Raw genomic sequence first — 15,318 nt, forward strand, 5'->3', positions numbered from 1 at the left:
CTAAGCTGCGAAGCCAAAGCAGCGGAAGTTGGGATAATAATAATAATAATAATAATAAGTTGGAAGGGACCTTCTGGGTCATCTAGTCCAACCCCCTGCTCAGGCAGGAAACCCCGTACCATTTCAGACAAACAGCTGTCCAGTCTCTTCTTAAAAACTTCCAGTGTTGGAGTATTCACAACTTCTGGAGGCAGGCTGTTCCACTGGTTAATTATTCTAACTGTCAGGAAGTTTCTCCTTAGTTCCAGGTTGCTTCTCTCCTTGACTAGTTTCTCTCCGTTGCTTCTTGTCCTGCCTTCGGGGGCTTTGGAGAATAGCTTGACGTGATGTTCTTTTTTCTTTCCTTCCAGGAGTATCAGGGGCCAGCCTGGCTAACGTTCTCCTTTGCCTTGTAGAATTGAGCCAATTGGTGCCGCTGCCAGTAAAGAATATTCCCTAGAGAAAAACATGGAAAAGATGAAATCGGAATGGGTCAACATCAGCTTCACGTTTGTGAAATACAGGGATACGGTCAGTATCTTTGCTTGCTTGCTTGCTTGTTTTGCCCTTGAATCCTGTTTGATCTGACTCCTGTTTTTCATGGGAGGTCTTGGCTTCCTTGGACTCTGCTCCTGATCTGGCTGCAGCTTTGGAGGGACCATTCTGTGCCCCCCTCCCCAAAGCCTCCGAGAGGCTGGTCATAAACGTGGAAGAGACCTCGGAGAAGATTTCTTTAGTTTGGCCGTTTGCCGGGCGTGGATTCTGCCGCATTGGCTAGGTAGCCATCAGCCCACGAGAAGCACCTGATGCAAAGCGCCTTCATCCCCATCCTGTGTTATAGTAGTGCCAAACGCGTACACTGGCAATAAAGCACAAAGCGGAAGTTAGTCAACGTGGAAACGAGATGTTCTGAGGAGAGCTGCTGGAGTAGCCAGAAGGGGATAATGAAATCAAAAGTGAGACCACAAGAGAAAAGAATGGGAATAGAACTAATCTTGAACTATATGCCCAAACGGCAAGTTAAGCGGTTTGCTCACCTAGAGAGGATGTTGTGGGATTCTATACCATACAGAAAGAGGAGAAGGCCAAAGAACACGAGACAGACCCAGAAGAAGATGGAGAGATGACATCAAGACACACTACAGCGGCATCAAACAACAATGATTGAGGCCGCCAGAAGTAAAGTTCCAGAATTTTGTATTTCTCTCAAGACTTGAAGTGGTAGGAGGAGGAGGGAGGAGGAGGAGGAGGAGGAGAAAAGGAAGAAGAAGAAGAAGAAGAAGAAGAAGAAGAAGAAGGAGGAGGAGGAGGAGGAGGAGGAGGAGGAGGAGAAAAGGAAGAAGAAGAAGAAGAAGAGGAGGAGGAGGAGGAGGAGGAGGAGAAAAGGAAGAAGAAGAAGAAGAAGAAGAAGAAGAAGAAGAAGAAGAAGAAGAAGAAGAAGAAGAAGAAGAAGAAGAAGGCAGAGGAGGAGGAGAAGGAAACAGGTTTTGGACAACCCTCCTATCATCAGCCAGAGTAGTGTACAGTACACATGGTACGTGGAAACCAAGGAGAGAAAATACGAAGCTGTGTCAGGCTCTACCTTTGTGGAATTGAGATCACAAGGAAGCAAAGAATTAGACAGGAAGCATAGTAGATTATTTAATGGAATGCATTCGTTCTCAAGAGGAGCATCCTTCGGACATGTGGAGTCAACTTTCAGGATTCCACAGCCCACGTGGCTCTTGAAGTCTACATCTGCAGGATGATGGATCCAAGAGCTATATGGAGGAGTGAATAAAAGGGGTTTTTAAATCCTAGAAATCGAGCGTCAAAATAATTGCCCTGTGACCAACCGTGTTTTTTTTCTTGCAGGACACCAGCATCCTTTCGGCCATTGATGACATTCAACTTTTGCTGGACGACCACATCATCAAGACGCAGACCATGTGCGGCTCTCCGTTTATCAAGCCGATCGAAGCAGAATGTCGGGCAAGTAGCCTAAAGGAGTCCTGGGGGCGTAGATCAGAATCCAACATCAGGGCTGAAAGAGACGCTAGATTGTTTTGTTCAAGCTGGCCTCAATTTGGCCTCCTTGAAGTCATTTCTTGACACCTTACCAAGCAATAGAGTGGTGATTATCAAGGACAGAAAATAAGGTATTTGAACTCTTATCTTGGAGGGATGATTGGAACGGACAGGTAGCCTTTGACTTACAACCATAATTTGGACCAAAATCTCCATTGTTAAGCAAGACGGCTATTCCGTGAATTGTGCCCGATTTTACAACCTCTTTTGCTACGATTGTTAGGCAAATCACTGCACTTTTAAATGATTCATGGAGTCATTAAATGACGCCAGCTTCCCCTTTTGACTTTGTTGGATGTTGGCTGGGAAGGTTGCAAACCGTGATCACCTGGCCCAGAGGCAACCATTGTAAATATATGCCAGTGGCCAAGAGCCGAAAATTTGATCCATGTGACTGTGGGGGATGCCGTGAGGGTCATAAGTGTGAGGACCAGTTACTTTTGTGAGTTGCTGTTGTGATTTCGAGTAGTCACTACACGAATACATTGTAAGTCAAGGACTAGCCTGTAACGTATATTTGGTAAGAGGGAAATTGTCCATTTCACCTTTTTTTTAAAAAAAAAACAAACTCTGCTCGTGCTGAACTATAATATGCTTTGTTTAGATTATGGCTTAATGGATGAATTTTTTTTATAAAAAATGTTGACTATATTCACTAGTCTTGGGGGGGAAAAAAAGGAAGGTCAAGAAATCGGAGGCTTCACTTTAAAGGATCCAAAAGTTAGAGTGTTTTGAACGATTGAAGGTGCAGTTTTGTACATCTGGCTAATCAAATCATATAGATCGAACCGGAATGTCATTTATGTCAACATTAGGGTTTGGGGTAGGGGTTAAAAATAGCAATAGCACTTAGACATATACCGCTTCACACTGCTTTGTAGCCCTCTCTGAGCAGTTTACAGAGTCAGCATGTGGCCCCCAACAATCTGGGTCCCCATTATACTGATCTTGGAAGGATGGATGGCTGAGCCAACCTGGAGCCAGTCAGGATCGAACTGCTGGCAGTGGTCAGAGTCAGCCTGCAGTGCTGCATTCTAGCCATTGTGCCGCCATGGCTCTTTGATAAGCCCTTTGAGTGCTGAAATGAAGTCAGTTGTTTGTTGTTTTTTTCCCAGAGGTGGGAAGAAAAACTTCTCGTGATGCAGGAAATTTTGGACAACTGGTTAAAGTGTCAGGCAACCTGGCTGTACCTGGAACCCATCTTCAGCTCTGAGGACATTATTGCCCAAATGCCCGAAGAAGGCCGAAAATTTGGAATAGTAGACGCTTACTGGAAAGACATCATGGCCCAAGCGGTAGGGATTTATTTGCCCTTCGCCTGCTGTTTTTTGAAATCCCCATTTCAGAATTTTGTCCAGAGTTATTGCCACACCAGCTTAATTTAAAAAAAATATATTGCTTTTTATTATTTATTTATTATTTTGATTTATATACCGCCCTATTCAATCTCCAGTGCCTGGTGCACAGCGTGTTGTCTTGGTTTATATATTTGGGGGGGAAAAAACCCCCAATAATAATTAACAGTCAATAATGAATGATTTTGATAATTCCATAATTAGTATATTCATTAATAATATATTTCTTTGCTCTTCCCTTCTCCCAATTGTATTCTCCTTCTTCAACCTTAAACAAATATAGTTCTTAATATTTTCAATGCATAAATGATTAAATATAGACATTTTTTCCCCACCAGCTTAATTAAGGACCCTGTGGCGGCATTCCAAAAACCTGTTGAACTTGGTTACTTGGTTGAACTCGTTGGTTAGCTTGGTTGACCGGTTGCTTTCCTTTTTTTGGCTTCTGGTCTAAAGGTGGCCAATTGGACCATTGGTGAGGCCTGAAAGGTAGTTCAGAGAAGAAGCACCACCTAATCATAATCATAATAGTAAAGTTGGAAGGGACCTTGGAGGTCATCTAGTCCAACCCCCTGCTCAGGCAAGAAACCCTATACCATTTCAGAGAAATGGCTGTCCAGTCTCTTCTTAAAAACCTTCCGGTGTTGGAGCATTTACAGCTTCTGGAGGCAGGTTGTTCCACTGGTTAATTGTTCTAACTGTCAGGAAGTTTCTCCTTAGTTCTAGGTTGCTTCTCTCCTTGGTTAGTTTCCACCCGTTGCTTCTGGTCGTGCCTTTGGGCGCTTTGGAGAATAGCTTGACTTCCTCTTCTTTGGGGCAGCCCCTGAGATACTGGAACACTGCACAGAATAACAGAGTGGGAACGGACCTTGGAGGTCTTCTAGTCCAGCCCCCTGCTCAAGCAGGAGAACCTATACCAATTCAGACAAATGGCTGTCCAGTCTCTTCTTAAAAACCTTCCGGTGTTGGAGCATTTACAGCTTCTGGAGGCAGGTCGTTCCACTGGTTAATTGTTCTGACTGTCAGGAAGTTTCTCCTTAGTTCTAGGTTGCTTCTCTCCTTGGTTAGTTTCCACCCGTTGCTTCTGGTCCTGCCTTCAGGGGCTTTGGAGAATAGCTTGACTTCCTCTTCTTTGGGGCAGCCCCTGAGACATTGGAACACTGCTATCATGTCACCCCTCACCCTTCTCTTCATTAAACTAGACGTCCCCAGTTCCACCTGAAGTACTAGGTCTTGTCCCCAAAGTGCTCTCGCTAAAGTCAACTGGACTTTCCTGGGTTTATTTTCCCCCCGAAAACGTCTCGCTTCTTATCCAAGAACCGAAGAACCCAAAGGTGCTTTTTCAAGAGGCAACTGGACTTTCCTTTCTTTTTCCTTCAAGACGTTTTGCTTCTCATCCAAGAAACGTCTTGGATGAGAAGCAAAACACCTTCAAGGAAAAACCAAGGAAGTCCATTTGCCTCTTGGAAAAGCGCCTCTGGGACAACCATGACCTGGACGATGGAGAATCTCCGTAGATGTCTTTTATCTTTGTTCTGAAACGTAGGTCAAAGACACCCGGGTCCTCATCGCCACAGAACAGCCCAAGATGTTGAACCGACTTCAAGAAGCAAACCAGTATTTGGAAGACATCCAGAAGGGCCTGAACAATTACTTAGAAAAGAAGAGATTATTTTTCCCCAGGTAGGCCTCTTCCCAGTTGGCAGGGAAAGAAGACTCATTACAACCATTGGTTGACTAAGCACAGGGTCCCCCATTCATTCCCTGGGGAATTCTGGGCGTTGAAGTCCAGGCGTCTTAAAGTGGCTAAGATCGGAAAATACTGACTAAAGTAATGGGCCTGGCTCTCTGGCATCTTTATTGAACAGGTTCTTCTTCCTTTCCAACGATGAGCTGCTGGAGATTTTATCTGAAACTAAAGATCCTCTCCGCGTTCAGCCACACCTGAAGAAGTGCTTTGAGGGGATTGCAAAACTGGAGTTCACCGAAGCCTTGGAAATCACAGGAATGATCAGTTCAGAGAAGGAAGTTGTTCCTTTTATTAAGAAAATCTTTCCAGTCCATGCCAGGGTAATCCTTCCTTCCTTCCTTCCTTCCTTCCTTCCTTCCTTCCTTCCTTCCTTCCTTCCTTCCTTCCTTCCTTCCTTCCCTCCTTCCTTCCTTCCTTCCCTCCTTCCTTCCTTCGTTCCTTCCTTCATTCCTTCCTTCTTTCCTTCTCATTCAGTCAGAATCCATCCATCCTTCCTTCCTTCCTTCCTTCCTTCCTTCCTTCCTTCCTTCCTTCCTTCCTTCCTTCTTCCCTTCTCATTCAGTCAGAATCCTTCCTTCCTTCCTTCCTTCCTTCCTTCCTTCCTTCCTTCCTTCCTTCCTTCCTTCCTTCCTTCCTTCCTATTTAGCCAGAATCAATCCTTCCTTCCTTCTTCCTTCCTTCCTTCCTTCTTTCCTTCTCATTCAGTCAGAATCCTTCCTTCCTTCCTTCCTTCCTTCCTTCCTTCCTTCCTTCCTTCCTTCCTTCCTTCCTTCCTTCCTTCCTTCCTTCCTTCCTTCCTTCCCTTCCCTTCCCTTCCCTTCCCTTCCCTTCCCTTCCCTTCCCTTCCCTCCCAGATTTGGGAAATGTTCTATTTTAGATGCTGAAATTTAGACCAGCCTTCACCCAAGTACAAGACACTCAAAATATGTTGAATTGCTTTTGTACATTTGCAAACCCTGTGTAGCTGGGCAGGACGGATGTTTTAGACCAAGAGGTCCCCAATCTTTTTGATTTTGCGGACCGCCGGTGGCGCTGGTGTCAGCTTCAGAGGTTTCGGCGGCAGGGGGAATGGTTTTTGCGCATGCAACCTAAACCCCATGCCTACGCGAAAGAGGCTTTGCACGCTCACCCGCTGCGTCAGTGGCCCAATTCCCAATGGGCCATGGACCGGTAGAAGTCTGCGGCTCAGACCCTGGTATTAGACTGCTGGCTGGGTTTAAGAGGCTGTTATTTCAACCTTCCTTCCTATGCCCATTCCCTTTTCAGCCTTATCATTGTAATTTGTCACTGTTTGCATCCCCCCCCTTTTTATTTTATTCCCCAAGGGCATGGTTGAGAAATGGCTGTTGCAGGTGGAAGAAATGATGTTGGCCAGCATTAGGCAAGTCATGGAAAATGGCATCAAAGGGTACGATGAGGTGAGCAGCTAATCGACAGATGCGTTGAGGAGTTAATGGCACCCACAGCCTTTAGCAACACAAATCAGACAAAAGGGGCCAAGAGGCAGGTGTGCTATTACGCGTCGGGTCTATTATTAAGAGCTGTGTCTTCTAAGCACCATTATATTTTCTGAAACCGCTGTCCACGGGTTCTCGTTTGCAGATTTGTTGAGTTATGTATCAGATTTGAAAACTTTGGAATGTGCTTTAGAGCCCTGTAAGAACTTGAGCAAGAAAGCTGGACTTTTTCACTTTGAAATGCCCCATTTGGGGAGAAGATTTTGAGATTTTGTGATGAGGCGCAAGCGGTGGGACAGTGCTACAGAATTGCAGGGCTCCTGTTTAGGTTTTTTTTTAAAAAAATGGTTGAAAATAGAGAACAAGAAATCCTGCTTTAGGGCTTAACCAGCTGTTTTTGCCAGTGTCTCTCTGCCCCTTATCAAAACAGATGTTGATGCTCCGTAGCTGGAGAAAGTGCAAATATTATTTCTTGTGTATTTTTTTTTTAGGTTCCTCGCAAAGCTTGGGTGCTGCAGTGGCCGGGACAAGTTGTTATTTGTGTATCTTCAATCTTCTGGACCAAAGAAGTATCAGAAGCCATAACGGAAAACTCTTTACCTGTAATTTCACTCATACCCCTTAAATTTCCAGCTATAGCAACTTTACCCAGTCTTCTAGATAGGTTGGGACTACAATTCCCAGAATTCCTCAGCTGGTGCTTGGTGATGGCTGGTATGTAGAGATGGTACCGGACTGCACAATATTAATGTCCTTCCTATCTAGATAGGAAATGTTCAGATTTGGGATTCTACCGGTAGTCCTTGACCATAGGGAGGAAACCTTGGCTCTTTTGTGACTGGTGGACTTCAACTCCCAGAATTCCTGAGTCAGCATGGGGGAACTATGGCCCCTTCATGGCTCGTGGACTTCAACTCCCAGAATTCCTGAGCCAGCCTGGCTCAGCTTGGAAACCTCTCTCTTTCCCCTCAGCAGGGCTGGCTCAGGAATTCTGGGAGTTGAAGTCCACGAGTCACAAAAGAACTAAGGTTCCCCACCCCTGTCCATGACTTATCATCTGTTGCTTAGTGACAGTTCAGAGTTATGACCCCCCTCCAAAAAAAACCCACTTACTCTACTTTTAATGGTAAAACCATAAAAAAATACCGAGTTCTGCTTTGTACAGGTAGTCCTCAACTTACGAACACAATCAGGACCAACATTTCTTTGGCTAAGCAAGATGGTTGTTAAGTGACACCCCCACCCCAATTTTAAGACCTTTTTTTTCCTTTGCCCAGATTGTTAAGTGAATCATGCGGTTGTTAAACAAATCAGGCTTTGCCCTGTTGACTTTGCTTGGGTCGACGGTTGCAAACGGCAACCACCCCCCACCCAGGAGGCTGCAAATGTTGTAAATAGATGCCAGACACGTGGATTTTAATCACATTGCTGTGGGGATGCTGCCAGCTTCCTAAGTGCAAAAATCGTTTTGTCCAGGACTTGTTGTAACTTTGAACGGTCACCAAACAAATGGTTGTAAGTCAATGACCCATCCGTAACATGATTTATTATTTTTTAAAAATGTAACTTCTCTTCAACATAGGAAAAAATATAATACCCCAACCTTTTTGATCTCTTTTGGGAATGTCTGGGAGCCTTTTTTTTCCCCCATCCCTGATTGATGGGCAGGGCGATGCTACCTTGAAGAAGAAGGCACAGCCTCATAATGGTGTCTCTGTTCCAGGCATTTTTGGAGAAAAGCAACAGGCAGATTGGGGAGATCGTGGAGCTGGTGAGAGGGAAACTGTCCAGCGGAGCCCGGCTGACCCTGGGTGCCCTCACCGTCATTGATGTGCATGGTAAGTGGCCATGGGCACGAGGAACAAGGATGCTGAAATATTTCTTCTCTTAAAAAGAGTGGAAGGGAGAGTAAGGAACATTAGGGATGGGAAGAATGGAATGGAATGGAATGGAGTGGAGTGGAGTGGAGTGGAGTGCAATGGAATGGAATGGAATAGAATAGAATAGAATGGAATGGAATGGAATGGAATGGAATAGAATAGAACAGAACAGAACAATGGAATGGAATGGAATAGAACAGAACAGAACAGAACAGAACAGAACAGAACAGAATACAATATATGGAATACTGTAGAATAGAATGGAATGGAATGGAATGGAATAGAATAGAATGGAATGGAATGGAATGGAATAGAACAGAACAGAACAGAACAATGGAATGGAATGGAATAGAACAGAACAGAACAGAACAGAATACAATATATGGAATAGGATAGAATGGAATGGAATGGAATAGAATAGAATAGAATGGAATGGAATGGAATAGAATAGAATAGAACAGAACAGAACAATGGAATGGAATGGAATAGAACAGAACAGAACAGAACAGAATACAATATATGGAATAGGATAGAATGGAATGGAATGGAATAGAATAGAACAGAACAACAGAACAGAATAGAACAGAACAGAGGAATGGAATAGGATAGGATAGGATAGGATAGGATAGGATAGGATAGGATAGGATAGGATAGGATAGGATAGGATAGGATAGGTGGAAGGGACCTTGGATGTCATCTAGTCCAACCTCGTGCTAAGGCAGGAAACCCTACACCATTTCAGGCAAATGGTTGTCCAATCTCTTCTTGAAATGCCAAGTAGAATTTTGTTTCTGCAGCACGCGATGTGGTGGCAAAATTGTCTCAAGACCGAGTTTCAGATCTGAACGATTTCCAGTGGATTTCTCAGCTGCGATACTATTGGGAAAACAGAGATGTGATGGTTCGAATGATCACAACCGAAGCCAAGTACGGATATGAATACCTGGGCAACTCGCTGCGTTTGGTGATAACTCCACTCACCGACCGATGCTACAGGTAAAATCCCTGCCCAGTTTTTTTTCTCTTTATCTTGAATCAAACAGTTACAGATCAAGGGTAGCAAAAGCATTGATTTGATGGAGGGGTCAGATTCACAGTAGGAAGCAAAATTCTATTTTTGAATTCAAGCAATGAAATTTAGATTTCTTGCAGAATTTGTTTCTTGGATTGAAAAAAGGTACTATTTTAGTCCCCTACCCAATAGAATCATTTCTTTGATCATTAAAAAGTCGCATGGAATAATAGGCGAAGAGGCCCTTTATTTCCCTTAACGGTGTTGATTACATTTGTTGCCTCATGATCTAAATAGCGGTCATAATTTGAGCGATGATATCCCTTGCGCCGCCCCCAAGATGATTGGGCAACAAAGATGATTGGGGGACTGGAGGCTAAAACATATAGGGAACGGTTGCTGGAATTGGGGATGTGTAGTTTAACGAAGAGAAGGGTGAGGGGTGACATGATAGCAGTCTTCCAGTATCTCAGGGGCTGCCCCAAAGAAGAGGGAGCCAAGCTATTCTCCAAAGCCCCTGAAAGCAGGACAAGAAGCAACGGATGGAAACTAGTCAAGGAGAGAAGCAACTTAGAACTAAGGAGAAACTTCCTGACAGTTAGAACAATTAACCAGTGGAGCAACCTGCCTCCAGAAGCGGTGAATGCTCCAACACTGGAAGTTTTTAAGAAGAGACTGGACAGCCATTTGTCTGAAATGGTATAGGGTTTCCTGTCTGAGCAGGGGGTTGGACTAGATGACCTCCAAGGTCCCTTCCAACTTCTTCTTCTTCTTCTTCTTCTTCTTCTTCTTCTTCTTCTTCTTCTTCTTCTTCTTCTTCTTCTTCTTCTTCTTCTTCTTATTATTATTATTATTATTATTATTATTATTATTATTATTATTATTATTATTTATTATTACTGGATTCACACATTACACTAAGGTTAGGTTGAAGACAGCACAGCAGCCTGATTCACCCGTACTATAGCCCCACAAATCATGCAGAATGATTGGGATAACATGTCAACGTACGGGGAGAGAGAATGTGGGCGGGTCTCTGTGCAGTTATGTATTTATTGATTTCTCTTTTCTGATCTCGTTTCTGTGTCTTAGGACTTTAATGGGAGCTTTAAAATTAAATCTAGGAGGAGCTCCTGAAGGACCGGCTGGCACCGGGAAAACAGAGACGACGAAGGATCTTGCCAAAGCTTTGGCTAAGCAGGTACCAAAGGAATCGGGTCTCTCTTTCTCCTTTCCCTCGTTCTCTCTTCTCCTCCTCCTTCTCTCATCTCTCTCTCCCCCCCTCCTCCTCCTCCTTCACTTTCTCTTCTTTTTCCTCTTTTCATCTTCCTCCTCCTCTTCTCCTCCTCCTCCTCCATGTGTCAATAGCCATTGGATGGACGGGTTTATGTACGCCTAACATTTGTGGCATCCGGCCCTCTCAATTCTCGACAAATAGATGGGGAAGAAATGGAGGTAGTGTCAGATTTTATTTTCCTGGGCTCCAAGATCACCGCAGACGGGGACTGTAGCCAAGAAATTAAAAGAGGCTTGCTCCTGGGGAGGAAAGCCATGGCAAATCTCGACAGCACACTAAAAAGCAGAGACATCACCCTGTCAACAAAAGTGCATATAGTCAAGGCTATGGTCTTCCCAGTTGCAATGTATGGCAGTGAAAGCTGGACCATAAGAAAGGCTGAGCGCCAAAGAATTGAGGCCTTTGAACTGTGCTGGAGAAGACTCCTGCGAGCCCCTTGGACTGCAAGGCGATCAAACCGGTCAGTCCTAGAGGAGATCAACCCTGACTGCTCTTTAGAAGGCCAGATCCTGAAGCTGAAACTCAAATACTTTGGCCACCTAATGAGAAGGAAGGACTCACTGGAGAAGAGCCTAATGCTGGGAAAGATGGAGGGCAATAGAAGAAGGGGACGACAGAGAATGAGGTGGCTGGATGGAGTCACTGAAGCAGTAGGCCTGAGCTTAAATGGACTCCAGAAGATGGTAGAGGACAGGAAGGCCTGGAGGAACGTTGTCCATGGGGTCGTGATGGGTCGGACACGACTTCGCAGCTACAACAACATTTGTGGGGTGTGCAGACATTTAGTTGCACCGATTGCAATCTTGCCCTCTCAAGGGCATTCTGTAAAATGCCCTCTGCACCTGCTGAGGGGAGGAGAAAGACTAGGTAAGGCCTACAAGGTAGCTCAGACCAGGAAACAGACACGGTGTAGATCTAAAGCTGCTTTTACGAGAACTGTTCTAGTAACAGAACTCGGCAATGAACGAATGAACGCGCTTCCGCTTCATCTCCCTATGAATCAGGAGGGGCCTTCCTTTAGGTATTTTGATAAATCTCCCTCTGGACGTGGGCTTATGGAGAATTTTTGCACCTGTAAAAAGTTGCTGAGACTTGAAAAGTGTTGCCTTGATGTACCTGCTGGGAAAAGTGGAAACTTACAGTGAAATGTGTTGTTCTGTGTTTTAGTGTGTGGTCTTCAATTGCTCCGACGGTCTTGATTACAAAGCGATGGGCAAATTCTTCAAAGGACTGGCGCAGGCTGGAGCTTGGGCCTGCTTTGATGAGTTCAACAGAATCGAGGTAATTCATGCCTAGCATAAATAGCTGCTGTTGTCCAATTCCTCCAACGCAGAGGTCTCCAATCTTGGCTACTTTAGAACTCGTGGGCTTCAACTCCCAGAATTCCTCAGCCAGCCATGCTTGTCCACAAGTCTTAGGTAAAGGTTCCCCTGCACATGCGTGCTAGTCGTTTCCGACTTTAGGGGCCGGTGCTCATCTCCGTTTCAAAGCCGAAGAGCCGGCGCTTGTCCGAGGACGTCTCCATGGTCATGTGGCCGGCATGACTAGATGCCAAAGGCGCATGGAACGCTGTTACCTTCCCACCGTAGTGGTCCCTATTTTTCTACTTGCATTTTTACGTGCTTTCAAACTGCTAGGTTGGCAGAAGCTGGGACGAGTAACAGGCGCTCACTCTGTTACGCGGCACTTGGGATTCGACCCGCCAAACTGCCAATCTTCTGATCGACAAGCTCAGTGTCCTAACCCACTGAGCCACCATAATGACAATTAAACTTCCATTTGTTCCCTGGAATATTGAGTGTTGTTGTCTACTGACTGTCTACTGATTGGGACTATGAATTGATCTTGCTTAGCGTGACCTTCATTAGTTTTCTTCTGGTGTCTTACAGATGTCTCTGGCTGCTGCCTTCACCCAGCAAGGAAGGGAGATCAGACTATAAAAGATTATCACATTAAGATTTAGCACGTTGTGTGCAAGCTGGCACAATGTGCCTAATGCATTGAACCATGGCTAATATGGTGAATAACAGAATAATAGAATAAACTTTCCTTTCTTCCATACTGTGCTTAGGAACTATGGTATGCTCTTCTCCTAACCCACTGAGCCACCGCGTCCCACAAGTCTTGGAAGTTGCCAAAGCTGGAGACCCCCTGATCTAGATCACACTCTTCTTATATGTGGATTTTTATATCCTGGTTTAAAACGAATGCTTTTCTATCCTGTCTTTCCTAGGTTGAAGTGCTCTCCGTGGTTGCCCAACAGATCCTTAGTATTCAACAGGCTGTCATTCGTAAGCTCCGGACGTTTCTCTTTGAAGGCACGGAAATTTCTCTTAATCCAACGTGTGCAGTATTCATCACAATGAATCCTGGGTATGCTGGCCGAGCTGAACTTCCTGATAACCTCAAGGTGAACCACGTTCTTTCCCGGTGAAGTTAAGAAACCATGATTGGAGGAAACAGAATACAGACATCCAACGAGGAAGGAAGAGTTAGTTATATTTCAGGACCTTGGATAGTTCTTATGAAATGTAGACCTAGCTCTCCCCAGTCTGGTGCTCTTAGCAATTTTTAAGATATGTAGAATTTCTGAAATTCTCCTCCCAGAATTTCCTAGCCAGCATGAAAAACAAGGTGCCCTAGCAATTTTCCTTTTAGCATCTTATTCCTCCAGATCTTTTGGATAGCTGAACGAAGCAGGGACTCATCCTAGAGCTTGTACTGAAATCCTCCAACCTCCCAGCCAACGTATCTACAGCTGGAATCATAGTCATAGAACCCTAGGGCTGGCAGGGACCTTGGAGGTCTTCTAGTCTGACCCCCTGCTCACCATCCAGTCAAATGATTGTCCAGTCTATTAGTGAATGTGTACTAGGACAAAATGCTGAAGGAATCTATCGTGGGATTCATAAGGAAAAATTGGAAATGTTCTCCTTTATATTCTCTTCAGGATATGCTGTTATTTATTTATTTTTAAAGGCTTTATTTCGAACAGTAGCCATGATGGTCCCAGACTACGCTTTGATTGGTGAAATTTCACTTTATTCGATGGGATTTCTTGATTCCAGAAGGTAGGTAAATTTATTTATTTATTTTTAAAGACACGTTTTCATACCCTTCCCCCTTCCCCCCTCTTTTTATACATAAAAATCCCATCTGGGGATCTAAAATTTTAAAATCTTGTCAACATGCTTAAATTATTATTTTGTGTCTTCAGACTTGCTTTCAAGTTTCTTCTTTCTAGCTGCAGAGTCAATAACGCTATCATTTTGGGTGAACGAAATGTTAATAACAAACACAGTGATTAATTTCTGATTTTTAATTGCAGCCGCAGGCTAATGCGATAATAAATTCCCGTTGTTAGGACTGGAATTGCCAACGTCGTCCCACTAACAAGAAGAAAAATTAGTCATTAACCTTGTTCTCCTGTTTATAAATGATTCGGGAACGTTATATCCATTTTAAGCCTTTGCTGTTTTTTTTTTAATATTTTCACTGTAATGTTTCTAAGCCACTATTTCATACTTGCACATTTGTTTTTGTTGTGCGTTACCCTTTCTGTTGTGTTCAGTTTTAGAAATAAGGAAGTAAATGCAGTGATATATGTAACGTCAGGCACGTAATAACTCAGATAAACTGACTTATTTCTAAAAACCTTCCATCCTTCCGAGGTAGGTAAAATGAGGACCCAGATTGTTGGGGGCAATAAGCTGACTTTGTAATAATGCCGCTGGGGGCCCCCCGAAAGCCCTAATAAAGCAGGCATATACATAGAATGAAGGCTATTGCTAAGCACATTGATTTGTGCTTTAAATTGTAAGCCGCCCTGAGTCTTTGGAGAAGGGCGGGATATAAATGGGATTAAAATAAAAATAAAATAAACCTAGGCACAGAATCTTCTCAACCAACAGTTAGTACCTGTTTGGAGTTAGATAAAGATCAAAGGAATTCGAGGGAAGATGGAATTAGTTTCCTTGCAACTATGTAGGGATTCTAGGCTGGTTCCTCTTTTAACTCCACCCCCCCCAGCTTCCGCCGCTCTTTCTCCTACATGTAGATACTGCATTTATCTCTTCTTTCTCTGCTTGACATTTTGGTGTCGGGAATAAGAAGAAACTCTTACCTTTTGCAGCCTCGCTCAGAAAATTGTGGCCACTTACCGCCTTTGCTCTGAACAGCTGTCCTCGCAACACCATTACGATTATGGGATGCGAGCAGTCAAATCTGTCCTAACAGCCGCCGGGAATTTGAAACTGAAATACCCCACGGAAAATGAAAGCGTCCTGTTACTTAGAGCTCTCTTGGACGTTAACTTAGCTAAATTTTTGGCCCAAGATGTCCCTTTGTTTCAGGTGAGTTCGCCATTCGGATGGCGCCAACACACGTTTCTTTAATACAAAGCGGAGAATACGAACTGATTAGGAAATAATTCGAAAGCCAAGTATTTCTCTCTCTCTTTTTTCTTTTTTTAACCTTTGTCCCTAGCTGGAAAGTTGATGCTTAAGGAGAGAGAACCATCCA

At 44.1% G+C, this 15,318-nt stretch overlaps 1 protein-coding gene across 1 annotated transcript in view; it reads left to right on the forward strand.

Moving 5' to 3' along the window:
- DNAH3 (dynein axonemal heavy chain 3) overlaps positions 1-15,318 on the forward strand; it is an 83,109-nt gene that overhangs the window by 25,914 nt on the left and 41,877 nt on the right. The window contains exons 20-33 of the mRNA XM_081337961.1: positions 396-510; positions 1,834-1,950; positions 3,162-3,341; positions 4,948-5,084; positions 5,270-5,471; positions 6,477-6,569; positions 7,100-7,210; positions 8,332-8,446; positions 9,286-9,484; positions 10,593-10,701; positions 11,965-12,078; positions 13,031-13,207; positions 13,777-13,868; positions 14,930-15,149. Coding sequence (XP_081194087.1) covers positions 396-510; positions 1,834-1,950; positions 3,162-3,341; positions 4,948-5,084; positions 5,270-5,471; positions 6,477-6,569; positions 7,100-7,210; positions 8,332-8,446; positions 9,286-9,484; positions 10,593-10,701; positions 11,965-12,078; positions 13,031-13,207; positions 13,777-13,868; positions 14,930-15,149 — 1,981 coding nt within the window. The remainder of the gene's footprint in view (positions 1-395; positions 511-1,833; positions 1,951-3,161; positions 3,342-4,947; positions 5,085-5,269; positions 5,472-6,476; positions 6,570-7,099; positions 7,211-8,331; positions 8,447-9,285; positions 9,485-10,592; positions 10,702-11,964; positions 12,079-13,030; positions 13,208-13,776; positions 13,869-14,929; positions 15,150-15,318) is intronic.

The sequence above is a fragment of the Vipera berus genome (assembly GCF_964194415.1).
Source record: "Vipera berus genome assembly, chromosome: 13".
Classification (NCBI taxonomy): Eukaryota; Metazoa; Chordata; class Lepidosauria; order Squamata; family Viperidae; genus Vipera; species Vipera berus.